The 27,500-nt window shown below is 45.4% G+C and overlaps 3 protein-coding genes across 8 annotated transcripts in view; 2 read left to right on the plus strand and 1 right to left on the minus strand.

Moving 5' to 3' along the window:
* SNX8 (sorting nexin 8) overlaps nt 1-14,269 on the plus strand; it is a 32,991-nt gene extending 18,722 nt beyond the window's left edge. For all 3 annotated transcript variants that reach the window (XM_058157106.1, XM_058157107.1, XM_058157108.1), the window contains exons 3-11: nt 1,113-1,230; nt 1,651-1,772; nt 4,045-4,125; nt 4,658-4,818; nt 5,648-5,780; nt 7,154-7,222; nt 8,132-8,281; nt 9,870-10,019; nt 11,119-14,269. In XM_058157106.1, coding sequence (XP_058013089.1) covers nt 1,113-1,230; nt 1,651-1,772; nt 4,045-4,125; nt 4,658-4,818; nt 5,648-5,780; nt 7,154-7,222; nt 8,132-8,281; nt 9,870-10,019; nt 11,119-11,232 — 1,098 coding nt within the window. In that variant the 3' untranslated portion in view covers nt 11,233-14,269. The remainder of the gene's footprint in view (nt 1-1,112; nt 1,231-1,650; nt 1,773-4,044; nt 4,126-4,657; nt 4,819-5,647; nt 5,781-7,153; nt 7,223-8,131; nt 8,282-9,869; nt 10,020-11,118) is intronic.
* Nucleotides 14,255-18,564, minus strand: NUDT1 (nudix hydrolase 1). 2 transcript variants are annotated; one of them, XM_058157116.1, is made up of 4 exons: nt 18,530-18,564; nt 16,994-17,153; nt 15,613-15,758; nt 14,255-14,712 (listed from the first exon to the last, which is right to left on the minus strand). In XM_058157116.1, the coding sequence occupies exons 2-4, from the start codon at nt 17,143-17,145 to the stop codon at nt 14,468-14,470; spliced, it is 543 nt and encodes a 180-aa protein (XP_058013099.1). In that variant the 5' UTR covers nt 17,146-17,153; nt 18,530-18,564; the 3' UTR covers nt 14,255-14,467. The 2 variants fall into 2 exon arrangements, with proteins under 2 accessions (XP_058013099.1, XP_058013098.1); XM_058157115.1 differs by having other exon boundaries at nt 18,468-18,555.
* MRM2 (mitochondrial rRNA methyltransferase 2) lies at nt 18,510-26,608 on the plus strand. Of its 3 annotated transcripts, none has more exons than XM_058157112.1 (3): nt 18,510-18,665; nt 19,460-19,752; nt 26,150-26,608. In XM_058157112.1, exons 1-3 carry the CDS (start codon nt 18,586-18,588, stop codon nt 26,599-26,601), a joined length of 825 nt encoding a protein of 274 aa, XP_058013095.1. In that variant the 5' UTR covers nt 18,510-18,585; the 3' UTR covers nt 26,602-26,608. The 3 variants fall into 3 exon arrangements, with proteins under 3 accessions (XP_058013095.1, XP_058013097.1, XP_058013096.1); XM_058157114.1 differs by lacking the exon at nt 18,510-18,665 and adding an exon at nt 18,676-18,691; XM_058157113.1 differs by lacking the exon at nt 18,510-18,665 and adding an exon at nt 18,792-18,864.
* Nucleotides 26,609-27,500: the final 892 nt, after the last annotated feature.

Consider the following 27,500-nt stretch of genomic DNA (forward strand, 5'->3'; position numbering starts at 1 on the left):
CGCTCGAAACGAGATCTTTATTTTATTTATAACCAATTTCGTCGTACACATGATGTACAATGACAATAAAGGCTATACTTTAGTTACTGAATCGCTGTAGCTAGCCTCCCATCTCAGTAAGGAGATCTGGGCAGTGAACAATGTTAAAAAGTGAAAACGGAAACAAGAGCAACGGCAAAAATCAAAATTAGATAGCAGCCAAGGGAAAGGTTAGAGAGAAGTTCCCTGAAGCCGGGCTCTAGCATGAGTCCGAAAGCTCGGAAGTCAAAATCTCCAGTCCCGATGACTGACCCAGATTGGATCTTGGAACATTTATCCTGGGACACGTAGATTCGCCTTCGTTCGTGACAAATGCAACAATGGTTAACACAAGCAAGAGATGGTTCCGTTCGAGGCAGAATGGGCCAACTAGCCAGAGCCAACTCGCTGCGGGTCAGTTTAACAATTCAATTTCATTATTTAAACCAGGGATCTCCAAACTTGGCAACTTTAAGCCTGGAGGACTTCAACTCCCAGAATTCCCCAGCCAGCTTTGCTGGCTGGGGGGTTCTGGGAGTTGAAGTCCTCCAGGCTTAAAGTTGCCAAGGTTGGAGACCCTTGATTTAAACCATTTAAATTTTTTGTCATTCCCATTTCATTTTGTCCCTCCTTTTTCATCCCTTCCTTAATGATTCTTTCCCACCATTTCTTTGACATTAGTGTAACTCTTGTTCCCCAGCAAATTGTCCTATGGCAATTCGAGTTAGCTGTAGCGAGTTGTTGTAGATCCCACGGGGACCCAGGCCTGGGCACAGAAACCAAGTCTTGTGAAAGGCCAGTGGGATTGGAGCCAACCTCATGTCCGGAGGAAGGAGGCTCCATAGAGCGGACAACTATGGCAGACAAGACATTATCTGTTGGCATTCCTTGGCCAATGAGATCTGGAGCGTGCCCATCTCGACAGACGAGATGGGATGGGTAGAAACAACCAGGGTCCCTTAAGTCACCTAGTCCCAAGCCAGGAGGTGCTGGGCTGGAGGGCATATAGGTCTTCTGCTCCTGTTCCAAGATGCCAAGAGCTCCAGTATCACCTTTAAGGAAGCTCTGAATGGACTCCTTCACTCTCCCTACAGCGTTTTAGGTGCTCCGTTTACCGGCGATATAACGACTTTGTGGTTTTCCACGAGATGCTCCTTCAGAAGTTCCCCTACCGTATGGTCCCTGGCTTGCCTCCCAAGAGGATGTTAGGAGGTAAGCTTAGAAGGGACGAGATGGGAGGTAACTAAACTTCAGGAAGACCATCGATGATGGCTTTCCCCAACCTGGTCTTTCCAGATGTGTTGGAACTATGACTGTCAGGCTTCCTAGTCAACCAAGGCAGGGGTCTCCAACTTTGGTAGCTTTAAGACTTGTGGACTTCAACTTCAAGAATTCTGGCTGAGGAACTCTGGGAGTTGAAGTCCACAAGTCTTAAAGTTGCCAAGGTTGGAGACCCCTGAACCAAGGCATTGTGTTGGGAGTTGCAATCCCGGCCTCTCTAGAGATATCCTATTGACCATAGCTTATGGTTGGAATTTGGTAGAAGAAGTGGGACTTCCTTATGGGCATGAAGCTATCGGGAAGGTTTTGAAGATTGAGGTTCCTCAACCTGGCCCTTCTCCCATCCTCCAGCTGACCGAGAATTCATCGAGACCAGACGCCGTGCCTTGAAGCGTTTCATCAATCTGGTGGCGCGACACCCTCCTTTTTCAGAAGATGTGCTTCTGAAGTTCTTCCTCTCGTTCAGTGGGTCGGTAAGTGGGCCTGAGAAGGATTCCGTCGGTAATCGAATACGTTGTCGAGATCAGTGCTTGCTGGCTCATCTAGTGCTGGTTTGCCAGATGCCTCCTACTAGTTAAGATATCTACCATAACATTGTCTAAAGCAGGACTTTCCTAGCTGGGCAACCTTGACAGGGTCTTGAGGCAACTAGCAATTTCTTTAGTCATTCGGTAGCATGTACATCCAGTGGAGGCGACAAACTTAAGTTTGTGATGCTCAACCTTGCTTTGAGTAGCAGCTGATCTTACTCGGGGTCATCCCAACAGCAATGAACTAGATGACAGAGGTTTTTTTTTTAATTAAATTTTTATACCGCCCTTCTCCCGAAGGACTCAGGGCGGTGTACAGCCAAGATAAAAAGCAATAAGTATACAAAGTTAAAAAATCAATTTAAAATACCTATTCAATATTGGCCGAATTAAAACCGTCAAATTGACCAACCTAAAATACCCCATATAAAATTACAGAAAATTTAAAAATTTAAAATTTAGAAATTTAAAAAATCTAAAAAATCAGTCCAGTCCCGCTTGGATGAATAAATAAGTTTTTAATTCCCGACGAAAGGTCCGAAGGTCAGATAGTTGGCGCAAACCGGGGGGAAGTTCGTTCCAGAGAGTAGGAGCTCCAACAGAGAAGGCCCTTCCCCTGGGGGCCGCCAGCCGGCATTGCTTGGCGGACGGCACCCTGAGAAGACCCTCTCTGTGAGAGCGTACGGGTCGATGGGAGGCATAAGGTAACAGCAGGCGGTCCCGTAAGTACCCGGGCCCTAAGCCATGGAGCGCTTTAAAGGTGGTAACCAGAACCTTGAAGCGCACCCGAAAGACCACAGGTAGCCAGTGCAGACTGCGCAGGAGTGGTGTTACTCGGGAGCAACGTGGTGCTCCCTCAATCACCCGCGCAGCTGCATTCTGGACTAGCTGAAGTCTCCGGGTGCACCTCAGGGGTAGCCCCATGTAGAGAGCTTGAGAGGTTGACTCAATCCATGGACAATTCATGTTTCCAGTTAATTTTGCAAGTGACCAACCAATTTCTGATATCTCAGAACTACTGTAGCTCCCACACGTAGAATCAGGGATGGGCTGCTGGGGGTTCGGGTGAACCTCCAGCTAAGATTCTGGGCAGTTTGGAGAACACCCAAATCCCACTCCTGGTTGGCCCCACCCACCCTGCCCTACCCTGGAGTCCCCACGCTGCCCATTTTGGATGCAGGTAAGTGCAGGACACGCGCAGAGGCTTGAGGCGGGCGAAAAACGGGCCTTCTGGAAGTTCGGGAAGGCCTCCAATGGGCCTCCGGAGCCTGGGGAGGGCAAATACGCCTCCTCACCCCACGGTGCAGGAGGCCAACAAAGCAGAGAACCCCTTGCTAGAATTTTTGAAACCCACTCCTGCATAGAATCCAGAGGTGGCCTTTGAGTCAAAGGTGAGAGATTAGTTCCTTCACAGAGATCACAAACTGTTGACAAACGTCGTGTTGACAGCAGGGGTGAAATGCTCCCGGTTCAGACCGGATCAGTCGATCCGGTAGCAATGGCAGCAGGTGGTTCGGAGAACCGGTAGCAAAAATTCTTTCCTCCCCCCCAATGCCCAGCTGAGCCACGTGATCGTAAGAGCCTTTTCTTTTTTTACTTTTAAAAGCGTTTTTTAACAACCTCTTCATCTGAAGAGGTTGTAAAAAAATGCTTTTAAAGGGTTAAAACAAGGCTCTGATGATCCCAGCTGCCTGATCGTCGGAGGCTTTTTTAAAAAAAACTTTTAAAAGCATTTTTTAAAAGGTAAAAAAGCTGAAGCCTGCTTTAGCCAAAAAAAGAGGGGGGGGGGTTGTAGGCAAAAAATGGGCAGTGGGAGGTTCGTTTGAGGGAGAGAGATAGAGAGAGAAAGAGAAAGAGGGAGGGAAGGAAAAAGGAGAGGAAGGAAGGACTACAAACCTGGCACTAAATGCAGCTTCAGAGGATAATCCAGGGCTGGAAGGGACCTGGAGGTCATCTAGTCCAACCCTGCTCCAGCAGGACATTGTGAGCTTCTGTCTTTTGATCCCCCAGTCACATGACCCCCCCCAAGCCACGCCCACAGAACTGGTAGGAAAGAAATTTAGATTTCATCACTGGCTGACAGATGCAAAACTCCAGGAATGTGAGAGGAGACAGCCATTGCTAAACACCCCTGATGGTTGTAGGAATGCCCTCCGGTTCCTTTCTGCCCTTGGCGTCCCCCTTCCTGCTTATCTTCTTCTTCTTCTTGTTCCAGGATGTTCAGAACAAGCTGAGGGAGTTGGTCCAAGGTGTGGGGGACGAATTCATGACGTGCAAGTTCGCAATGCAGGCAAAGGTAATTGTCTTGACCTCTCATTAGAGACATGCTTTCCTACAAAGAGACCAAGAGCCGTTGCTGTTTTTTTAAGCCTTATGGGAGGGGCCAATCACCTCCTGGCCTTACTCCTGAGTCGACCTTTTTGCTTCAGCTGCTCTTGCCTTCTGGCAGCTCTTCTCATGCATGCACTAGGAAGAGGCTCCTCCTGTTCCTCTGCCTCTTTGGTCTCCGCCTCTGGAGGCTCTGGAGTCTGTGCATCGCTCCCAGATGGCCCTGGCCCCATCTCTGCCTCCGACACAGAGCCCTCATCCAGGCCTTCCACTGACTCTAGGACTGGCCCATTATCCATTGACTTAAGATGCTTGAGCTGCATTGAGAAGGATGGGCTGGGGATGATTGCGCCAGCTGGGGCCCATTTCTCCTGCCATGTAGTGCTCTTCCAGCTATATGGAAGCTGGCTATTCTGTCTTCATCGCCAACCTGGCGCCCCTCCAGCATCCCTATGTAGCTCTTGTTGGGGGTCTCTTGAACTTTTCTATCCCTCTTTCAGGAATACTTGCCAACAGACATCCAACTCCAGTTTGCGGCCAGCCGAGAATTGATCAGAAACATCTACAACAGCTTTTACAAACTCAGGGACCGGACTGAGCGGATAGCATCCCGGGCAGTGGACAATGCCTCAGACCTTCTCCTTTTTGGGAAGGAACTAAGGTGAGCGGGCATGGACTGAGCCACTTCTTTTCTAAGCCCAAGCCTTGGGCTTGAGCCACCATCTCTATAGAGGTAGTCCTCCACTTATGACCGGTAGCGATTGTTCGAAGTTACGGCCTAGATTCAAAGTTTCAGCAGCCCCCATGCCTGAATTTTAGACGTTTGGCAATTGGCTTGCATTTAGCTGTGGTGGCGCAGTGGTCAGAGTGCAGTACTGCAGGCTACTCCTGCTGACTCCTGGCTGCCTGCAATTTGGCAGTTCGAATCTCACCAGGCTCAAGGTCAGCCTTCCATCCTTCTGAGGTAGGTAAAAATTTTGGGGGCAAGAGGCTGACTCTGTAAACCGCTTAGGGAGAGCTGTAAGGCATTGTGAATGGTATATAGGTCCAAGTGCTAAGTGGGGAGGGAGGGAGGGAAGAAGGCAGGAAGGCAGGAAGGCAGGAAGGAAGGAAGGAAGAATTAGAGGGAAGGAAAAAAGGAAGGAGGGAGGGAAGGAAGGAAGGAAGGAAGGAAGGAAGGAAGGAAAGCAGGAGGGCAGGAAGGAAGAAGCGAGGGGGGGTGGGAGGGAAGGGCCATGGTGCTACAATGTTTAGAATGCAGTATTGCTGACTGCTCACTGCCAGGAGTTCGATCCTGACTGGCTCAAGGTCGACTCAGCCTTCCGTCCTTCTGAGGTGGGTAAAATGAGGATCCAGATTGTTGGGGGCAAGAGGCTGACTCTGTAAATTACTTAGAGAGGGCTGGATGCTGGGTGCAAACGGGGGTGGGGGGGTTGGTGCAAAGGCTTGGCAGGGTTTTCACAGATACCCACCTTCCCTTCTCCTGGCAGTGCTTTGGGCTCGGACACGACCCCGCTGCCTTCCTGGGCGGCTCTGAACCACAGCGCCTGGGGCAACCTGAAGCAGGCGCTGAAAGGCCTGTCCGTGGAATTTGCCATGCTGGCCGACAAAGCCGTTCAGCAGGTGAGCCGGGACGGGCAAAGGTTTGTGTGGGAGGGGGTGGCGGTTGCCCAGGACGGTGGGGCCGGGCGTTTTCCGCCTCTGAGATTCATTGATGCGGTGGTCTCTCATGAAGCAAATGAGTTAAACGCACAATTTTCCTTTGGGATGAGAGCCCAGCACAAAATCTAAGCCTCTCCTTTTATTAGGATTCTTACAGGAAAAACATTTGCATAAAAGACAATAACATCAGAAGGCACACACATCAAAGAGAGTCTATCAGAAAGCAATACATCAAACAAAATCTTGCATATCGATCTGCAGCAAAACATAGCAATACATCCTGTGACATCCTAACCTTGCATACTAATTGATCTTCACATAAAGGGATTCCTTAGATCTTTGTGAGAAAGATCTTATCAGGGAAAGGAAGAAGGATGTAAAACTGTAAATGCATCTTCACACTATAGAGGTAAATATCCTGCTCCTCTGATGTGACTTTAACATCAAACAAGTTTTTACCTATGTGATCCAACTAGCTGGGGGATTCCCATGCTAATCTAGCACATAGGCAATCTCTCAGATGGAATTCATATGGCTATATTGCAACACATTGACCTTTCAGCGAAGATTGCAAGGAAGCTCCTGGGGGGCCGTCCTCGTTTAGGGACCGCCTTGTTTGGCGACCGTTCGCACTGACCGTGGGGACGAAACAGCCCCTTGGAGACGCCCCTCCTGGGTCGTTGGTGGCCTTCACCGGTCTGTCAAGCAAAGGGAGGCTTTGGAAGGAAGACCGTAAGCATCGTCGTGGTTTCACTGAACGGCCTTTCGCTTAATGACCCGAGAAGCCAGTTCCAGTTTCAGCCTCCAAACGAGGACAAGATGTAAATCTACGACCTACCCAGGGCGTAATGATAGTGAACTAATGATAAAGATAAGGAAACGCAGGTCGGAATTCACAACTCCATTGGGGAAAGGCGTGTATGAAAACAAATGTCCATTTTTTTTTTGCGCCGGGGGAGGTTTTCGTTCAACGACTGCATCGCTTAGTGACGGACGTTCCGGTGCCAACTGTGACCGCCAGTTGAGGACTACCCGTGTGTGTGTATATATGTATGTGCGTGTGTGTGTATGGATATGTGCGCACACACACACGCCCATACACAGAATACCTGCGCATCCATCCACGGCCCCTTTCATCTTGAATTGCTCCACATCCACCACCCACCCACCTATTTATCTTTGCCGTTGAAAGGTTCCCCTGCAGACCCTCCCTCCTTTCCAGCCTCCAAGGGGCCACTTCCCACCGACTTCCTGCCCTCGGGTGGGCAGGTGGGTGCGTGGGGGGGAACAGCTCCCCTCCCCTTCACAGGGTTCTCTTTCGTTCTGCTGTCCAGGGGAAACAGGAAGAGAACGACGTAGTGGAGAAACTCAACCTCTTCCTGGACTTGCTGCAGTCTTATAAAGTGAGTTCGGGCATTCAGCCCACCCATGGGGGGAGAGAAAGTCTGGGACATGGCTGGCGGCTGGAGGGGAAGCGGGAGGGTCCGAAACAGGAGAGTCAAGGAATGAAAAAGATGAAAAATGGATGGATGGAGAGAGACAAATAGATATAGATGATAGATAAATAGATAGATAGACAGACAAGATAAAGATAGATGATGGATGGATAGATGATAGATCGATCAATTGATCGATCAATAGACGGATAGGTAAGCTATAGGTAGATGCTGGTTGGCTGGCTGGCTGGCTGGATAGATAGGTGATAGATAGAGATAGATAGATAGATAGACAAAGATAGACAGACAGACAGACAGATAAAATATAGATAGATGATGGATGGGTAGATAGATTAGGTAGATAGAGAGACAGACGACAGACAAAAATATAGATGGAGATGAAATTGATGATAGACAGACAGAGCTAGATAGATAGACATAGACTGATAGAAAGGAAGAGATAGATAGATAGATAGATAGATAGATAGATAGATAGATAGAGAGGGATAGACAGATAGACATAGACTGATAGATGATAGAGAGGAAGAGATAGACCGACAGATAGAGAGATAGATAGACAGGGATGGATAGACAGAGATAGATAGATATAGACTGATAGACGCGAGAGAGAGAGAGAGAGAGGGAGGGAGGGAGGGAGGTAGAACTAGACAGGCAGGCAGGCAGGATAAAGAAAGAGGTAGACGTAGTTAGACAGACATAGACATAGATGGATGAATGGATGGATGGATAAGATAAGAGAGATCTAGAGAGAGCTACAGTAGGTAGAGCTAGAGAGAGAGAGAGACAGAGACAGGCAGAGTGATAGATGATCAATTAGCCGCCTTACGTCACCTGCTGCTTCTGCCTGCGTGGCAGGATCTGTGCGAGAGGCACGAGAAGGGGGTGTTGCACAAACACCAGCGGGCTCTGCACAAATACAGCATGATGAAGAAGCAGATGATGAGCGCCACGGTGCAGAACAAGGAGCCGGAGTCGGTGGAGCAGCTGGAATCCCGGATTGTGGAGGTAAGAGTCCCTCAGCTCTTCTGAACCTGGGCTGGCCAACCAGGAACCGGGAAGACGTAGATCAACGTTTCTGCATCCTGAAAGTGATGGGGTTTGGGGTTTTTTTAAAATTGTTTTTAATTAAAAAAAAAAACACCAGAAAATTGGCACATGTTTAGTCCTCCTGGCAAGGATAAATGCCCAGTGAAGTTGGTGAAGCTGAAACAAGAACCTTGGAGGGTTTTCTGAGGCATCTGGGATTGGGGAAGAAGACGGGGGGGGGGGGAGGGGGAGGGGCAGGGGCTGGGGACGAGGTCTTGGGTGGAGATGATAGCTTGTGGTGTCTCTCCAAAGCTCTAGTCTAATCTCCCTTCCTCTTTCCTTCTCCTCCTTTTCTTCTTCTCTGTCTCCCTTTTCCTCTCCTTTTCCTTCTCCTTTCTCCCTCCTCCTTCCCCTTCTCTTGTCTCCTTCTCCTCCCCCTTTTCTCCTCTTCCCCTCCCTTCTCCTTCCCCTCCTTCTCTTCTGTCTTTTTCCTCTTCTTTTCCTTCTTCTTTCTCCTTCCCCTTCTTCTCTGTCTCCTTTTCCTCTTCTTTTCCTTCTCCTTCCCTTCTGCTCTGTCTCATTTTTCCTCTTCCTTTTCCTTCTCCTCCTTTTCCTCCTCTTCCCTTCTCCTCTCCTCCTCTCCTTCCTCCTTCTCTTCTGTCTTTTTCCTCTTCTTTTCCTTCTCTTTTCTCCTTCCCTTTTCTTGTCTCCTTCCTCCTCCCCTTTCTCCTTCTCACCTCCTTCCCTTCTCCTCCCCTTCTTCTCTTCTGTCTCCTTTTCCTCTCCTTTTCCTTCTCCTTTTCCTCTCCTTCCCTTATTCTGTCTCCTTTCCCCTTCTTTTCCTTCTCCCCTTCTCCTTCTCCTCCCCTTTCTCCTCCTCCTCCTTCTCCTTCTCCCTCCTCCTCCCCTTTCTCCTCCTCCTCCTCTTCCCCTTCTCCTCTCCTCCTCTCCTTCCTCTCCTCCTTCCTTCTCTTCTGTCTCCTTCTCCTTCCTTCTTCTTTCTCCTTTCCTCCTTCTCCTTCTCCCTCCTCCCCTTTCTCCTCCTCCTCCTCCTCCCCTTCTTCTCCTCCTTCCTCCTCTCCTCCTTCTCCTTCCCTCCTTCTCCTTCCTCCTTCTTCTTCTGTCTCCTTTTCCTCCTTTTCCTCCTCCTTCCCTTATTCTGTCTCCTTTTCCTTCTTCTTCTCCTTCCTCCTCTCCTCCCCTTTCTCCTTCTCACCTCCTTCCCTTCTCCTCCCCTTCTTCTCTTCTGTCTCCTTTTCCTCTCCTTTTCCTTCTCCTTGTCCTTCCCTTATTCTGTCTCCTTTCCCCCTTCTTTTCCTTCTCCCCTTCTCCTTCTCCTCCCCTTTCTCCTCCTCCCCTCACTTCTTCTCCCCCTCCTTCTCTTCTGTCTCCTTTTTCCTCTTCTTTTCCTTTTCCTTCTCCTCCTCCTGCTTTCCCTTCTTCTCTTCTGTATCCTTCCTCTTCCTCCCCTCCCTCCCCCTTCTCCACCCCTCCCCCTCTTTTCTCCTTCTCCTTCTCCTTCCCTCCCTTTTCCTTTCCCTCTTTCTGCTTCTCCACCCACCCACAGCAAGAGAATGCAATCCTGACCATGGAGCAGCGTAACTACTTCTCCCTCTACTGCCTTCACCAAGAGACCCAGCTCATCCACATTTACCTTCCGCTCACCTCCCACATCTTGGGGGCCTTTGTCAACTCGCAGATCCAAGGCCACAAAGAGGTGAGTGCCTTCCGAGCGGTGCTTGTCCATCCGTGGTCACCAGGCTGGCATGTCTGGCCAGCTCTTGCATTCCTCTCGCTTGTTTTCCTCCAAGGGCCTCTCTCTACAGGAGTGGCCAAAATTGTGGAAACCTTTTGGGGGAAAAGTTGTATTTTCTAAAACTAGCTAATAACACCACTTTTTTTTTTTTGGAGTAGTGTAGTGCCATAAAATTATATATCAATGGAAAGATAATTTAATCAAGAATGTAATGCAATCAGTTTTATGAAGGATCTGCTATTAGAATAGCCGTTATAGTATAAAGAAGAAAAGTGAAACGTAGAAAAAAACGAGATACACAAAAATGATCACCGTAGAAAAAATGAGATCTGCAAAAACGATCCTGTTAGTTAGTACTTAGTTGGGTAACCGTTAGCATGAATGACAGCCTTACGATGTCTTTCCGTGGAGTGAACCAAATCTTTTAGTTCTTTTTTTTAAAAAAGTTTTTCATTTTATAAACAAACAAACGTTTAATACACCAGTCATTCCTTCCGTGTGGACATCTCGGTGTTTTCTTCATGGCTCCGTCTTTTCTGTTGTTTCTTCTTTCTTCATTTCAATTTAATCCATTGCGATTTTTTCACAAATACAATATTCTAATTATACCATTTTCTTACCTAACTATCAATTTGCTTATCTACATCTTCTTTCTGACCAATGGTAAAATTTGATCCCGTATCTTAAAATATTCTGAATCCTCTTTCAAGTCTTTTGAGTTCTGCCGCTGTTATCATGTGAAGCCAAGATTGAAGGATGGCTTCTATTAACTGGGTTTTATTGCTGGGTTGCTTCTGACTTAAGAAGTTTCTTTAGTCGGCTCCGTAGATTTTCAATTGGGTGAAGGTCTGGGCTATTCCCAGGCCATTCCAGCAGTGGAATTAAGATTATCTTGAAACTCCCCAAAAAAAAGTGGTGTAATTGGCCATCAAACCTCAAAAATACACTTTCCCTAAAAGGTTTCCACGATTTTGGCCACTACCGTCAATGTTGGAGGACATCTTCTGTAGATGTTTCCTTGCCCTTCTGACTGCTTCTGCCTCTCCTTTCCTTCCTGCAGATGAGCAAAGTGTGGAATGAACTGAAACCCAAGCTGAGCTGCCTCTTTGCGGGAAGCAGCGACCTGCTGATGCTCCCCTTGTCTGCCCCAGAGGACAATTTCCTTCCCAGTTAATGTTTTTGGGATTCAGGATGGGAGGAGCTGGAAGGAAGGGGCTGCCCTTCATGACACTTAACCGCACCTGTCCAGGTATTCTTCTTTTGGCAAATCCTTGCTTTGCCTCCCAGAGCCTGATTTGAGGTTGTGCGTGTGTGTGTCCCACAATCTCCAGTATGTAGAGCTGTGGTTTTTTGTTTTTTTTTCAAAGACTTTTTTGTGTTTTGTCATTTTTAACATCGACTGTGAAGGCTCAACAGCAGCCCTCGGGGCAGGTTTGGGGATAACAGATTGGGTTGGGTGACCCCCTCCACTCCAGGAATAAAACTCATAATTTCATGAGGGTTAGGGCCGGGCAGCAAATATATGCACCATTGATTAAACGGGCACAGAGTTTCCTTAAGCAGCATTCTGAGCGAAGCGACCATCGTGAGTTTTTTCCTCTTACTTTGTTTTGAAAAGCCAGATATTTCAGTGGAACAGAAGCATAACTTTAGGGACACGTATGCTTCAACGGTAGACGGGTGGCTGTGTGACTCCGTGCCACTTAAGAAACGGCCAGCTGCCTCATAGAGGACTAGACTCATGAATTCATCTCTCAAAACACACTTCCAGCCTCTCAAACTTCTTAGAACTACGGCTAATCCTGTAGTTCTGACTTATGCCAGCTCGTTTAATGGCCACTTGAAAGAACTTTCTAAAAGCCATTTTTAATGATGTAGCAAACTTCTTTTAACAAGAAGTGATGTGTGATGAACCAAACCCAAATGGCTAACCCTATTTGCCCAGATCTGGTACACAGGAGCACATTTCAACAATATGCTGGCTTACAGGCGCCGGATACTAGCTGGCATTTGACCAGCTTTCAAAGACACGTTTGTGTCCAGCGTTTGCATAAGTCAGTCCTTCTCACGTGTATACCTCATACCTACCTTCCTTTTGAATGAACGCAAACCCAGGAGTTTAAAGAGATGGGATGTTGTGTGTTGCTCTAAAACAAATATTTCTCAACCTTGGCCACTTTAAGATAGCCATAGCACTTAAGACGTATATACCGCTTCACAGGGCTTTTACAGCCCTCTCTAAGCAGTTTACAGAGTCAGCCTCTTGCCCCCAACAATCTGGGTCCTCATTTGACCCACCTTGGAAGGATGGAAGGCTGAGTCAAGTCTGAGTTGATCGGGATCGAACTGCTGTCAGTGGGCAGAATTAGCCTGCAATATTGCATTCTAGCCACTGTGCCAACAGGGAAGGAAAGGAAGAAAGGAAGGAAGGAAAGAAGGAAGGAAGGGCCATTGCAATAGCATTTAGACTTATATAGTGCTTCACAGTGCTTTCCAGCCCTCTCCAAGCGGTTTACAGAGTCAGCCTATTGCACCCCCAACAATCTGGGTCCTCATTTGACCGACCTCAGAAGGATGGAAGTCTGAGTCGACCTTCAGCTGGTGAGATTCGAACTGCCAAACTGCTGGCAGCTGGCAGTCAGCCAGAATTAGCTGATGGGTTGACTTCAACTCCCAGAAATTCCCCAACCAGCCACATTGGCTGGGGAGTTCTGGGAGTTGAAGTCCACAAGTCTTAAAGGGGCCAAGACTGCGAATTTCTGATGTAAAGATTTCTTCGTAGCATCCATGGGGCAGATTCCTTCTCCTGTCCACTTGTGTTCCTCATCAAAGCTATCCAAAGCTTGGCTGAATGTGTTGACCAGCTAAATATAGTGCCTTATTCCAATATAGGTTTTTAAACCTCTAGACAAATCTCATCTTACTAATCAAAATGATCCTTGCTTAGCTTCAAAGTCTCGGTTAAGTTGCCCAGGGGCTACCAGCCCTGAAGCCATCTATAGCAGTGTTCAAAATTGTGGAAACCTTTTGGGAAAAGTGTATTTTCTAAAACTAGCTAATAACACCATTTTTTGGGGGGGAGTAGTACCATAAAATTATATATCAATGGAAAGATAATTTAATCAGAAATGTAATGCAATAACTTTTATGAAGCGTTTGCTATTAGAATAGCAGTTACAGTAGAAAGAAGAAAAGTGAAACACGTAGAAAAAAAATGAGATTTACAAAAATGATCACCCTAGAAAAAACGAGATATACAAAATTTTTCACCATGTCAGTTAATCCTTAGTTGGGTAACCTTTAGCATGTGTTACGGCCTTACAACGTCTTCCCATGGAGCGAACCAAGTCTTTGAGTTCTGCAGCTGTTCTAATGTGAAACCAAGATTGAATGATGGCATCTATTAACTGGGTTTTGTTGCTGGATCGCTTCTGACTAACAAGTTTCTTTAGTCAGCTCCATAGATTTTCAATTGTGTTAATTCCCAGGCCATCCCAGCAGTTAGATAGGATTATCTTGAAACTCCAAAAAAAAAAAAAAAGTGGTGTTATTAACCATCAAACTTTTTTGCCATCAAAAGTACACTTTTCCCAGAAGGTTTCCACAATTTTGGCCACTACTGTAAAAGGAGATTGTTGTTTGGTTCATGCCTAGTTAAATAAACAAACAAATAACAGCTGTAAAACTTGTTCTGCTGGATTAAAAATAAAAATCCAACTGCTACGAGGAAAGCCACCTCTCTTCTCTTCAAGAAAAGAGAAGGTCATGAAGTTTATTTTTGAGGAAGTTCTATTTAAAGTGGGACCATGGAACATTTTTTTAAAAAGCAAGATGATTAAGGCTTCAGGACAAAAGAAGCAACCTGAAGGGACTAAACGCCAAATTCTCAGGAAAGTAAATTGTCTTTTTTTGTGTGTTTTCCAAGTCACATTTTTGGTTTGTGGCGGTGGGTGGGCTTTCTCCAGCCTCCTGGCATTTAATCTGACATTTTATAAAAGAGTGTTCACTTTGCAAAAAAAAGTATTGTTTTTTTTTAAAACGAAGCACTTTATGAAACGGCAGAATGTCTTTTCATTCCCACTTGGTAGACCTTAATAAATGTTTACGGAGTCTGACATCCACAGGCCCCCGGCCCCAAAAGTTGCAAAAAAAAAATAAATCTATTTGTAAGAAGAGAAACGTAAAAACTCTATTAAAAAAGTTTGAAAGTTTATTTTAAGTTGAATGAATTTATTGCCACGTTATACGATCAAAAGTGTTTTTCTTCATGGTATTGAGGATAGCCCGACATTTCTTCTTCTGGTTTGACCGTATTTTCCCATAATTTAGTATTCATTGGTCACAGAACACATTTCTGTACATGAAGTAGTTTTGAGAGGGGTTTATTTTTTTTCCTAGAAAGTCAACCGTCAATGAGAAGGATTGTGTTGTGGTTCCTTGCCTGCCAAAATGTCCTTTATGTTTCCTTCCTGCGTTCCTTCTGACATCTTCTCCACCTCCTTCAGGGTATATTCCAAGATAGTCTCCTGCCCCTGAAACTTAAAATAGCCCAGGAAATATTTTTTGTGGAGCAGGAGAGGAAACCAATAGATATCATCTGGCCACATCTCTTTGAAAGGGATCTGGTCCACGTCAAACCACTGAGGGCACATTTCTGCAACGGGAGAGAAACAAAGTACAGTTGGTTCTTGACTTCTAACCACAATTGGGGGGTGGTGGTGCTCGAAAGTTGCTTGTTAAAGCTAGTCACGCTCGATTTTATGACTTTTTTTTTTTTGCCGTGGCTGCTAAGTCAAATCACTGCGGTTGTTGAATGAATCAACCTGAGGTTGTTAAGTGAATCTGGCTTCCCTGATTTTGCTTGTAGGAAGATCACAAATGGAGATCATCTCTTTCTCTCTTTCTTTCTCCCTCTCCCTCTCTCTCACACACACACACACCCTCTGGAGGTTGTGACCCTTGTAAAGCTGCAATGATGATGCGATCGAACTTTGGGAAAAGTGCAGAGAAGAGCAACTAGGTCCTAGTTACTAGGATGATTAGAGGCCTGGAGACTAAAACATAGGAAGAACGGTTGCAGGAATTGGGAAAAGAAGGACCAGGGGGGACATGATAGTAGCATTCCAGCATTTGAGGGGGCTGCCCCAAAGAAGAGGGTGTGTGTGTCCTACCTATTCTTCAAAGCAGGACAAGAAGCAACGAATGTAAACTAATCAAGGAGCAACTTGGAATTAAGGAGAAATTTCCCAACTGTGAGAACAATTAACCAGTGGAACCACTTTCCCTCCAGAAGTTGTAGGTGCTCCATCACTGGAGGTTTTTAAGAAGAGACTGGACAGCCACTTGTCTGAAATGGGATAGGGTCTCCTGCTTGAGCAGGGGGTTGGACTGGAAGATCTCCCTTCCAGTCTAAAGATCTCCCTTCCACAGACTAAAAACAAAACCCACAGTGGAAGCTTGGATCGTATTATTATGGATGGGGGCCAGCTTGACTGTGCTGACCAGATCTTGCAGGCTTCCCGGACTCTGCTGTCGCTCCTGCCCAGTTTCCTACCGTCGCTTTCGGTGGGGTCTCCGTGGAAACTGTCGGCGCGAAAGATATGGACTTCCATCAGCTCCGAGTTGCCTACAAACTCGAAGGTAATCTGGCCCATTTTCTGTAAGGTGTCCACGGTCAAGCTGCTCTCTTCCTGAAGCTCCCTGAAAGTAAAGGAACAAGAGAGTCTTTCGGTTCATACATTCCTTCTCGCCCCCAGGGCATTTCCCTCAGTGTTGGTCCTAGCTCTGCATTCCTGCATTTTAAACCGTTTCCTTTGGAAGGACAATAGGATAAGGGTGAAGGTGACCTGTTGGCCTTCCACCTGGAAACAAGCTTTTAATAGCCCTCGACTTAGGACCATTCACTTATAGTGACTGCTCGAAATTATGATGGACTCAAAAACCCAACTTGCTTAACAAATGGAAATTCTGGTCACATTTGGAAGCAAATACTGTGAGTTTAATGAATCTTAAATTTGGATGGAAACAGGCCATAAACCTAAGCAGTCTTTTAATAGTCATATAGTGTAGGTCCATGCCTTCTGAACATTGGTGAAATACTCTTGTTTGTCATGGCTGTGAGGCCCAGGAGCGCAGTACGGCTGCATCTGATCTCTGTCTTCTTTCTTTCTTATTTTCTTTCTTTTTCTTTCTTTCTTTTTCTTTCTTTCTTTTTTCTTTCTTTTCTTTCCTTCCTTCTTTCCTCTCTTTCTTTTGCTTTCTCTTCTTTTCTTTCTTTGTAAAACAAAAATTATAAATTCGAGCAAACAAAATGAACAAACTAAAATGTGATGGATGCTAGGCACATTAGTACACTTACGCACACACCCTTTTAGGAACCTCTTAAATACAGGGTGAGGTCTACAGAAGTCAAGTTAGAATGAAAGGAGTGAAAATCAGTAGCTGAATTGGGGGAAATATTTCAGACTTCCACGCCCAGGAAGCACGTGTAGCTTAAGGGATGCTACGGACGCGGGCGCCTTTTGCTTTGAATTGTGCGTCTGTGTTTACTTCCCTTTGTCACGTTCTCATCATGCACTAAATAATAATGGGTGAAATGACTCCCAGGTGATGAAACGCAGTGAATCCGCACCCATTTGTGGCCTCTCCCAAAATATTCCGTGAAGTCATTTCACCGATTTTTAATTTTAACAGAGGCCAGCATCTAGGTGAGTCCCTCTGGTTAGCCGATGATTGAGCTAAAAAACCCAAGTCAAATCAAAAGCAAAGAAAAACACCCTCCATCCAGCATGAATCATCCCAACTCCGTTTGGCCCACAAAGTAGAAGCGGAGCAAGTCACAAGGGCTGCGTTGTGCAATTCCAAAACTGCAATCGCGAGCCTCTTCCAAAGAATTGGAGAAGACGGGCTGTGGATGCACTCGGTTGTCCTCTCACCTTCGGGCTGCCTGCTCCATCGTCTCCCCCAGCTGCACCTTTCCCCCAAAGCCGTTCCAGAGGCCAGCCCCGAAGCCACGCTTCTTCATGCCCAGCAGGACGCGCTGCGGCTGCATCACCAGCACCAACGTGTACAGCTTAGTCATCGGCATGCTGTACCCTAAGTCAAGAAGATGGGGGAAACATCAAGGGGCAAATCCACAGAAATCCTGCAGGAAGCTCAGGCAGATTGCAAGAGGGGGGAAAAGGGTCGAGGTTGTTGGTGCTATGTGTTGCAAGAGGGGTAGTTCATGGCCAAAAAACACTGGGGAAAAAAAGACAATCTGGAAACAGCACTGGAAAAAGACAGACATCTGGAGCATCTTTAAATGCTCCAATATATTCTAACACCGATCCTGCGCAGGCTGCACTGGCTACCTGTGGTCTTCCGGGTGCACTTCAAGGTGTTGGTTATCACTTTTAAAGCGCTCCATGGCGTAGCACCGGGATATCTTCGGGACCGCCTTCTGCTACCACATGCCTCCCACCATTATTATTATTATTATTATTATTATTATTATTATTACTTCATCCAAGTGCAATATGCTGGGAAGGGAAGGAGGAAGGGAGATGAAATGAAATGAAGGAAGGAAGGTAAAAATGAGAGTGATAAAGGAAGAAGAGTGTGAAAGGGAGGGAGAGAAAGGAAGGAAAAGAAGGAGAAAGAAAAAATGAGAGTGATAAAGGAGAGTGAAAGGGAGGGAGGGAAAGAGGAAGAAAAAGAAGGTAGGAGAAAGAAAAAAATGAGAGTGATAAAGGAAGGAGAGTGTGGAAGATGAACGAAGGGAGGGAAAGAGGAAGGAAGGAAATTGCTGTTATCTTCTGGACCAGCGTTTCTCAATCTCAGCAATTTAAAAATGGGTGGACTTCAACTCCCAGAATTCCCCAGCCAGCATGCTGTCACTTGTATGGGTTTAAGAATAGAATAGAATAGAATATATATATATATATTTGGCCAAGTGTGATTGGACACACAAGGAATTTGTCTTGGTGCAGATGCTCTCAGTGTACATAAAAGAAAAGATGCTTTCATCAAGGTACAACACTTACAACACAATTGATGGTCAATATATCAATATAAATCATAAGGATTGCCAGCAACAAAGTTATAGTCATACAGTCATAAGTGGAAAGAGATTGGTGATGGGAACTATGAGAACATTTAAACTCCCAATGAAGACTCCATGGAAAGTTCTCTTCCCGGCCGACTTCTCGCTTTGAAACTCCAGCCACGCGTTGCCTCTAACGATGCAAAAAGAGGCAAAGCGCGACTGTGATGCAAAAACCCTGCACAGAAGCTAGCAGAGCCCTGGATGCTCTTTCCCTCCCTTTCCTCCTCTTCCCTCCCCGCTGTTTAGGCCAAAGGCGATCCTGCTAACAAAATAGGGGGAAGAAGAGAAGGAAGGAGACCCTCCCCAACGCGACCCTTGCAAACCTGAAAGGAACGAAGCGCGTCTCAGATGCAATTTAAAAAAAACAACAACAAAAACAACGCACCACGTGCAGGGCAACGGAACGTAGGAGACGGAACGGCGTTTCCGGGCGGGGGGGGGATGATTGTGGATGACGGACGCGGTGCAACCCGAAAAGCGTCCCCCCAGATCCCGGAAGTGGCGACAGAAACCATGAGCCGGTGAGTGGCGCTGAATGCAACCAGAGGTTTTCTCCCCCCCTTCCTGCTTCCTTTGCTCGGGGCTGGGGAGGAGGAGGACGGGCGGGGGTCTCCCGAATTGAGGCTTGGCGAGATTCCCACGTCCCTTTGTCCTTGGGTGGGCTGAGATGCCTTTTCCTCACCGTTGTTTAGTTGCAAGCGCTTCCTCTTGTCTGCCCAGGTCATTTCCCTAGAGCGTCACTCTGGGGCAAGGGTCTCCAACCTTGGCCACTTGAAGATTTGTGGACTTCAGCTCCCAGCAAAGCTGGCTGGGGAATTCTGGGAGTTGAAGTCCACAAGTCTTCAAGTGGCCAAGGTTGGAGACCCCTGCTCTGGGGGGATGGTGGGAGTGAAAATCCATACATGTGAAAGCATGCTGGCTGGGGGATTCTGGGAGTTGAAGTCCACCCAATTTAAAATTGCTGAGATTGAGAAACGCTGGTCCAGCATTTCCTTCCTTCCTTCTTCCTTTCCTCCTTCCTTCTTTCCTCCCGCCCATTGGAAGAATATCCTCCCTCCCTCCCTCCCTCCCTTCCTCTTTCCTTCCTTCCTTCCTTCCTTCCTTTTTTCATTCCTTTCTTCCCATTGGAAGAATATCCTCCCTCCCTCCCTTCCTCTTTCCTTCCTTCCTTCCTTCCTTCCTTCCTTCCTTCCCTCCGTCCCTCCCTCTCTTCCTTCCTTCCTTCCTCTTTCCATCCATCCATCCATCAAACCATCCATCCTGTTAATACCTGTTGCTAATGTTCAGCAATCCCACTGGTTTTTCTCCCTTGCAGATATCGGATGCTGCTGCCCACCATTTTACTCCAGATCCAGAAAATCCACACCGCGGGGCAACACCTGAAATCCAAAAGCGGGGCAGAGCATCGCTGGCTGGAGAGACATTTCCAAGACCCATTTGTGAAGAGAGCCAAAAAGTTGAACTATCGTTGCCGAAGTGCCTTCAAATTGCTGGAGATTGACGACAAGCATCACCTCTTTCGCCCTGGGCTGCATGTCCTGGACTGTGGGACGGCCCCTGGAGCCTGGGCTCAGGTGGCTGTTGAAAGGGTCAATGCTGCAGGATCTGGTGAGTGGACGCCTAAGGCTGCTGCATCTGGTTTGCAACCTGTTCTAAGCAGCCATACTGTGGTTTGGTTAGTTTGGAATCGTGACACTTGAACCCCCTGTAGTTCTACTTTTTGTCTCACTCATGGCTTCTGATGGATCATTCTTCACTGCAAGGGAATATGGGCAGAAATACCGATTGGGTGGAGAAAGAGGGACTGGTCCAAAGTCACCCAGTTGGCTTTCATGATTAAAGAGGAACTAGAACTCACTGTCTCCTGGTGATTGGCACTGAAGTCACCCAGCTGGTTTTCATGCTTAAGGCAGAACTAGAACTCACAGTCTCCTGGTTTGTAGCCCAGTGCCTTAACTATTAGACCAATCTGGTTTTTAGTTCCATATTCATCCCTTTGCTTTAAAGTTCTGTATGGCTTCCCATTTTTCAATTCTAATTTTTGATTTAACGCCTATGAAAGGTTCATTCCATTGAATTTTCCTAAATAACTTTAGCTTTCTGACTCCATCTAACAAAAAAAAAAAACAATGGCTACCAACCTGCCTTCCATTGAGGATCTGTATACTGCATGAATCAAGAAGAGGGCTGTGAAAATATCTACAGACCCCTCACATCCTGGACATAAACTGTTTCAACTCCTACCCTCAAAACGACGCTATAGAGCACTGCACAACAGAACAACTAGACACAAGAACAGTTTTTTTCTGAATGCCATCACTCCGCTAAACAAATAATTCCCTCAACACTGTCAAACACACTTGGCCAATAAAGAATTCCATTCCATTCCATTCATCTGCCTTGTTGCTCTTCACATTTTAGAATCACTTCCTTGTTATGTTTGTACTTTTGTTTCTCTCTTCCTCTGCTTTTTCAATCCTCACATTTTTCTTAGCCTGAATATTTATTTCCAACTGTAAGTATAGCCAGTGCTGGAATAGAGTTGTCTTTATGGTAAAAGTCCCTCTAATGGGAAGGACAAACCTATTTTGGCGCATCTTTCCAGATCGATATCACATCCTCTGTTCCCTGCTTGGTGACCGAGAATCAAAATAATACTGATAACATATGCAGATTGGAAGGATTAGAAGGTAGTCCTCCATTTACAACAGTTCATTTAGTGGCTGTTCAAAGCTACAGCAGCGGTGGAAAAAAAAGGTGTCTTATGATCATTTTCACACTTATGACCGTTGCGGTACCCCCATGGTCACACGATCGACATTCAGAGGCTTGGCAGTTGAACTCATATTTATGATGGTTGCAGTGTCGCAGGGCCATGTGATTGCCTTTTGTAACATTCTGACCAGCAATATCAATGGGGAAACCCGATTAACAAATGATACCAGTGATGGCTAATGTTTTTTTTAATTTTATTTTACATTTATATCCCGCCCTTCTCCGAAGACTCAGGGCGGCTTACAGTGTATAAGGCAATAGTCTCATTCTATTTGTATATTTTTTACAAAGTCAACTTATTGCCCCCTCAACAATCTGGGTCCTCATTTTACCTACCTTATAAAGGATGGAAGGCTGAGTCAACCTTGGGCCGGGCTTGAACCTGCAGTAATTGCAGGCTATTGTGTTCTAATAACAGGCTCCTTACAGCCTGAGCTATTCCGGCCACTCGCGTGCCATCACGTGCCAAAAGTGCGGGGAGCGCGGGGGTTTGTGTCACGTGCACACATGCCCACACCCATAATTCTATGCGTCCCACCCCCATGCATGCATGCATGCGCAACACCCCACTTCCTGTGCTTCCCCCACTTTTGGCGCGTGATGGCACGGTGGGCCCGGTAGGCCGATTTCTGCCCTTCCCAGACTCCAGAGACTTTCTAGGAGCCTGGGGAGGGTGAATTCGGCCTTCCTCACCCACCTCCAGAGGCCAGAAATGGCCCGTTTGCCAACTTCCGGCAAACGGGCCATTTCCGGCCTCAGGAGGGCCTCCGGGGTGGGGTGGGGGAGGCTGTTTTTGCCCTCCCCAGGATCCTAGAAAGGCTCTGGAGCTTGGGGAGAGCGAAAAATGGGCCTTCCCCACACACACTCCAGGCCCTCCGGAGGCAGGAAACAGCCTGTTTCCCTACTTCTATTGGGCCCAGAAGGCCTGAAAATCAGCTGGCGAGCTGAGCTCGCGTGCCCACCGATACGGCTCTGCGTGCCACTTGTGGCATGCGTGCCATAGGTTCGCCATCCCGGAACTATACCATGTGCCAAGCGGTTCACTTAACTGTGACAAGAAAGATTGTAAAATGGAGCAAAGCTCACTTCACAAATGTCTCACTTGCCAACAGAAATTTTGTCGTCGTATGTCAAAGACTGCCTGTCTATCTACCAGCTTTGTCCCTCTTAGGATCTACTTTTGGCCTCTCAGGAGGAAAAAGAAAAAGTTACATATTTTATGATTGTAATGACATACCCACAGCCCCAAACTGGGAAGGAGCCTGCCTTAGTTGTCAATAAACCCAGAGATCATGATTTAAAAAGAGGAAGCAGAATGCCTCGGACGGACTTTGTTCGTTTTTGCAAATCCTACCAGTTTTATGGCATTTTGAGCAAACTAAAATCAACACAGCAGCTTTGGTTAGGAAGTAGCTGGAATATTCCAGAGGTATAAAAGTGTGTGTTTCTTCACATTCAGTGTTTTTTTTTTCCATTCCTGCTTTTGCTTTATGTGAGTGGGATGGTGGGGGAGGCGGTTGCCTCAGACTTCATAATGTATCATAAAGTGTGATTGTTTTAGATCTGCCAATTTATATTAATCTCCTATCCAATAAATATTGCCAAGAATGGTTCCCCCCGTTCCCCAAGTATTGACAGTACATGGCTAGAGAAATTCTTCCCTCCGTTTGAATCTGCAATTTCTTATCTCTACCCGAGGCTTCATTTTAATATCGTGGGTTTTCTCTCTGGGAAACGATAGCGAGAGGAATCTTGAAAAGCCTCAATTTAATTAATTAATGTCAGGCAAAAATGCCCTGACAGCAGAAAACGTTACCGTTGGCTGACTCTGGAGTGGTTTGACGACAGTACAAGACGGTGATGGATGATGAAGATTTCTAAATTATTGATCCTTACAGAAAGCCTCGCTCATAAAAAAAACCAACCCAAAAATCTGCTTGTTAAGGAAGGTGCTAAAAATAAAATGATAGAATTGATTAAGAGGCTGGTCATGGGTGACTTTCAATATTTTTTTTAAAAAAAACACCACAGATAGAGAATGCAAAGTGGTTTGTCTATTTTCCTTGCCAGCTTATGCATAGAGAGAAGTTCTGCTATTGACAAGAGTTCACAAATTTTGCTAAGTCATAAGGTGGCTTATTTCGTTCTGCTTTTTTTTTTTTTTTGATAAACTGTGGTTTATTGGCTCAGTGCATGTGTGAACCATTCAACTAGAATAGAATAGAATAGAATTTTTTATTGGCCAAGTGTGATTAGACACACAAGGAATTTGTCTTTGGTGCACACGCTCTCGGTATACAGAAAAAAAAATACATTCATCAAGAATCTTAAGGTACAACACTTAATGATACTCATAGGGAAACGGTCAATATAAATCGTAAGGATACCAGCAACAATGTCACAATCATACAGTCATAAGTGGGAGGAGATGAGTGATAGGAACAATGAGAAGATTAATAGTAGTGCAGAGTTAGTAACTAGTTTGACAGCGTTGAGGGAATTATTTGTTTAGTAGAGAGATGGCGTTTGGGGAAAAAACTGTTCTTGTGTCTAGTTGTTCTATGGCTTGTACAATACACATAGCTAAGTCCCAAATGTGCATTTTGTTTTTGTTTACATTTATATCCCGCCCTTCTCCGAAGACTCAGGGTGGCTTATAGTGTGTAAGGCAATAGTCTCATTCTATTTGTATATTTACAAAGTCAACTTATTGCCCCCCCAACAATCTGGGTCCTCATTTTACCTACCTTATAAAGGATGGAAGGCTGAGTCAACCTTGGGCTGGGCTTGAACCTGCAGTAATTGCAGGCTATTGTGTTCTAATAACAGGCTTCTTACCAGCCTGAGCTATCCAAGAGGCAATTGGACTTTCTTGCTTTTTCTTCCTTGAAAATGTTTTGCTTCTCATCCAAGAAACCTCTTCGGTTCAGCTTCTTGGGTGAGAAGTAAAACATTTTCAAGGAAAAAACAAACAAAGTCCAGTTGCATTTGGAAAAAACACCTTTGGGAATAACTATGACATGGATGATCTCCACAGATACATAACTAACAAAATCTTAGCTTAATGCAGTGTGTAAACTCAGCCAGGAAAGTCACTCAATATTTCTATGTAATAAGTAAGGGAGTAACAGAGGTCTGTATATATTATCCCTGGGAAGAATACACCAGTTCTGCCCTACTCACGCTTTACGGCTTGAACAATCAATAAGTAAATCATTGATTGCTTGGCCTTTCATAGTTTCTAGAAACTGGGAAACAGCTTTCTGTTAAAAAGTAAGAATCCGCTTATGCAGTGCCTTTAAAAAAAAAAGATTTATTAACGTAGCATTGCTTCTGGGTAATAGTGTACGCTATTAGTTCCCTCAAGCCACTGTTACAATGACCGGTGGATTAGTAAATGTATCGGTCTTTTTCACTTGATAATTCAGGGGGTGTAGGGGTCTTTAAAAGCAATTGGACCCGCTTGCTTCATAAATTTGCCTATTATGTGATTTCTAGGTTCCCAGGCAATATGTCATTATACAACAGCTCCTGGAGGAGAACCCTCTAGTGAACAATTTTATCTTTATGTCCTCGGTCCTCTTTTCCTCATAAAAATGTCAGAATGTACTTGCCCTTGTATTGGTCATCAGTCAACCGGCAGTTAAAAAGGGAGGGGAAAAAAAACCAACAACCTAGGAAAATTGTTTTCTTCCTGGAATTCTGACTAAGCGTCACCGAGTGTCTTTTTGTTAATGATGATATTGTAATGAAATGTGAGAATAACCTTGGGGGAGAGGAGGGGAGAAAGGGAAGAAATGCTGCCTAGAAGAAACAATTAGGTAAGAGAGGCAGGTGCCCCCCCACAGTTGCTGAACTGTTAGAGGAAAAAACAGCTTGGAAAGGATCCATCCTAATTGATCGGGGAAGTTTGTACTTTCAGATCTAAAAGAGTCTGTCAACATAGCCTTAAAATAAAATAGAATTAGATTGTCTAGCTGTATTTCTGTCTAGTTCAAAGGTCCCCAACCTTGGCAACTTTAAGCCTGGAGGACTTCAACTCCCAGAATACGCCAGCCAGCAAAGCTGGCTGGGGAATTCTGGGAGTTGAAGTCCACCAGGCTTGAAGTTGCCAAGGTTGAGGACCCCTGGTCTAGTTCATCTGGGTGGACCGACTATTATTTGGCGCCGAGATGTCAAAAGGATCAATTGATCAATTGACTGCATGACTGTAACTTTGTTACTTGTATGCTTTCCGATTTATATTGATATTGTTTCCTGATTGCTTATTTGTACCCTATGACTATCATTAAGTATTGTACCTTATGATTCTTGATGAATGTATCTTGTCTTTTTATGTACACTGAGAGCATATGCACCAGAGACAAATTCCTTGTGTGTCCAATCACACTTGGCCAATAAAGAATTCTATTCTATTCTATTCTACCCTGTGGAACGAACTTCCCCCTGGACTTCGTCAACTATCCGACCTTCGGACCTTTCGCCGCGAACTTAAAATCTATTTATTCCGTCTAGCTGGACTGGCTTGATTTAAAAAATTTTAATTTGTTTTTATGGGTTTTAAATTTTTGTAACTTTTTTATAGGGTGTTATTGTATTTTACATTTTTGGCCAATTGAATAAGTTTTTTAAGGGGTTGTTCTTAATGTTATATGTACTGTTCTCTTTGTATTTTATTCTGGCTGTGCGCCGCCCTGAGTCCTTCGGGAGAAGGGCGGTATACAAATTAAAATATTATTATTATTATTATTATTATTATTATTATTATTATTATTATTATTATTATTATTATTATTATTATTATTATTATTATTATTATTATTCTATTCTATTCTATGTCCAAAGGAGCCAGATTTTGTTAACATTTTCTCTTTTAACAGTTCTTCTTAGAACTGTTCTTCCGCCCACAGAGGAAAAATCAGAATACCGTTTGCCTCAAACGCCAAACATGATCTGCAAATTGAGTTATGCGGGTTAAGTTCATTTAATTAGTTGATATCCAGTAGAAAATCAGATAATGGCGGGTAATTTGAGTAAATCTGAAGTCCCCAAAATCGACAACTTTAAGACTTGTGGACTTCAACTCCCTCAATTCCCCAGGCAGCCATGTTGGACAGCTGGACAGTTGTAAACTATGGATCAGTTAACCAGTGTGGTGTCTAGCCAAAGACTCCAGGGCTTCTTTAAAGACTGATAAATGTATTTTAATCTGTTTTTTTGTGTCCTCCAGACCCAAAACAGCCTGTTGGCTTTGTCCTCGGAGTTGATCTTCTTCACCTTTTCCCCCTGGAAGGGGTAATTTTTCTCCCTCATGCCGATATCACGGATCCGAGCACCCACGAGAAGATCCAAACCCTTCTCCCGAAAGGAAAAGCGGACATTATCCTAAGCGACATGGCACCGAACGCAACCGGCATCCGGGAATTCGATCATCAAAAGTTGATTCACCTGTGCCTGTCCCTTCTGGATCTGGCCAGAGGCGTTTTGCAGCCAGGAGGGATCCTGCTGTGCAAATTCTGGGATGGCAAGGAGAGCCACCTCCTCCGAAGCCGGCTGTTGCAAGACTTCCAGGAAGTGAAGACCCTAAAACCTCAAGCGAGTAGGAAAGAATCGGCCGAGACTTTTTTCTTAGCAAAAACCTACCGAGGCATCTCAAATGTGCAGCAGAATAAACTTGAGTAGCTCCATGCATTCTGTGCGGCATCTATTTATTTTATTTTATTTATTTGTTTGTCAAACATGTACAAGGTAGCAGGTATAGGCATAAATGTAAACATAAAGGAAGTAAGTACAGATAAATGGGGAAAGTGGTGATAGACACGCTGGTGCGCTTCTGCATGCCCCCTTTACGGACCTCTTAGGAATGGGGTGGGGTCCACGGTAGACAGTTTAAGGCTGAAGCTGTGGGGGTTTGAGGATGTAACAATGGAGTCGGGTAGGGCATTCCAGGCGTTGACCACTCTTGCTGAAGTCGTATTTTCTGCAATTGGGTTTGGAGCGGTTTACCTTGAGTTTGTATTGATTGTTTGCCCATGTATTTTTTTTTAAATTTGCATTTATATCCCGCCCTTCTCCGAAGACTCAGGGCGGCTTACACTATGTCAAGCAATAGTCTTCATCCATTTGTATATTATATACAAAGTCAACTTATTGCCCCCAACAATCTGGGTCCTCATTTTATCTACCTCATAAAGGATGGAAGGCTGAGTCAACCTTGGGCCTGGTGGGATTAGAACCTGCAGTAATTGCAAGCAGCTGAAGAAGTCAAGTCCTAAGCATTGCTTTAGGATTCAAGCACCAGAGATGGTTACTACAATAGGTTGCATTTTCGGTTTGCGGGGTAGTGAATTACAGATTGAAATTTTGTAGGCTGGTGGAGAAGTGGGGTCCCTGGTGCTCTCTGAGCCTGATGGTTTTCCTGCAGACATTTCATAACCCAACTAGGGAACATCATCAGTGCAAACCTTCTGGCACCCTTCTGGCACTGATGCTGTTCTCTAGTTCGGTTATGAAACGTCTACAAGAAAACCACCAAGCTTAGAGAGAATCAAGAGCCCCTGAGCTACAAATATTCCATAAGC

This window comes from Ahaetulla prasina, chromosome 14 (genome assembly GCF_028640845.1).
Source record: "Ahaetulla prasina isolate Xishuangbanna chromosome 14, ASM2864084v1, whole genome shotgun sequence".
In the NCBI taxonomy this organism is placed as follows: Eukaryota; Metazoa; Chordata; class Lepidosauria; order Squamata; family Colubridae; genus Ahaetulla; species Ahaetulla prasina.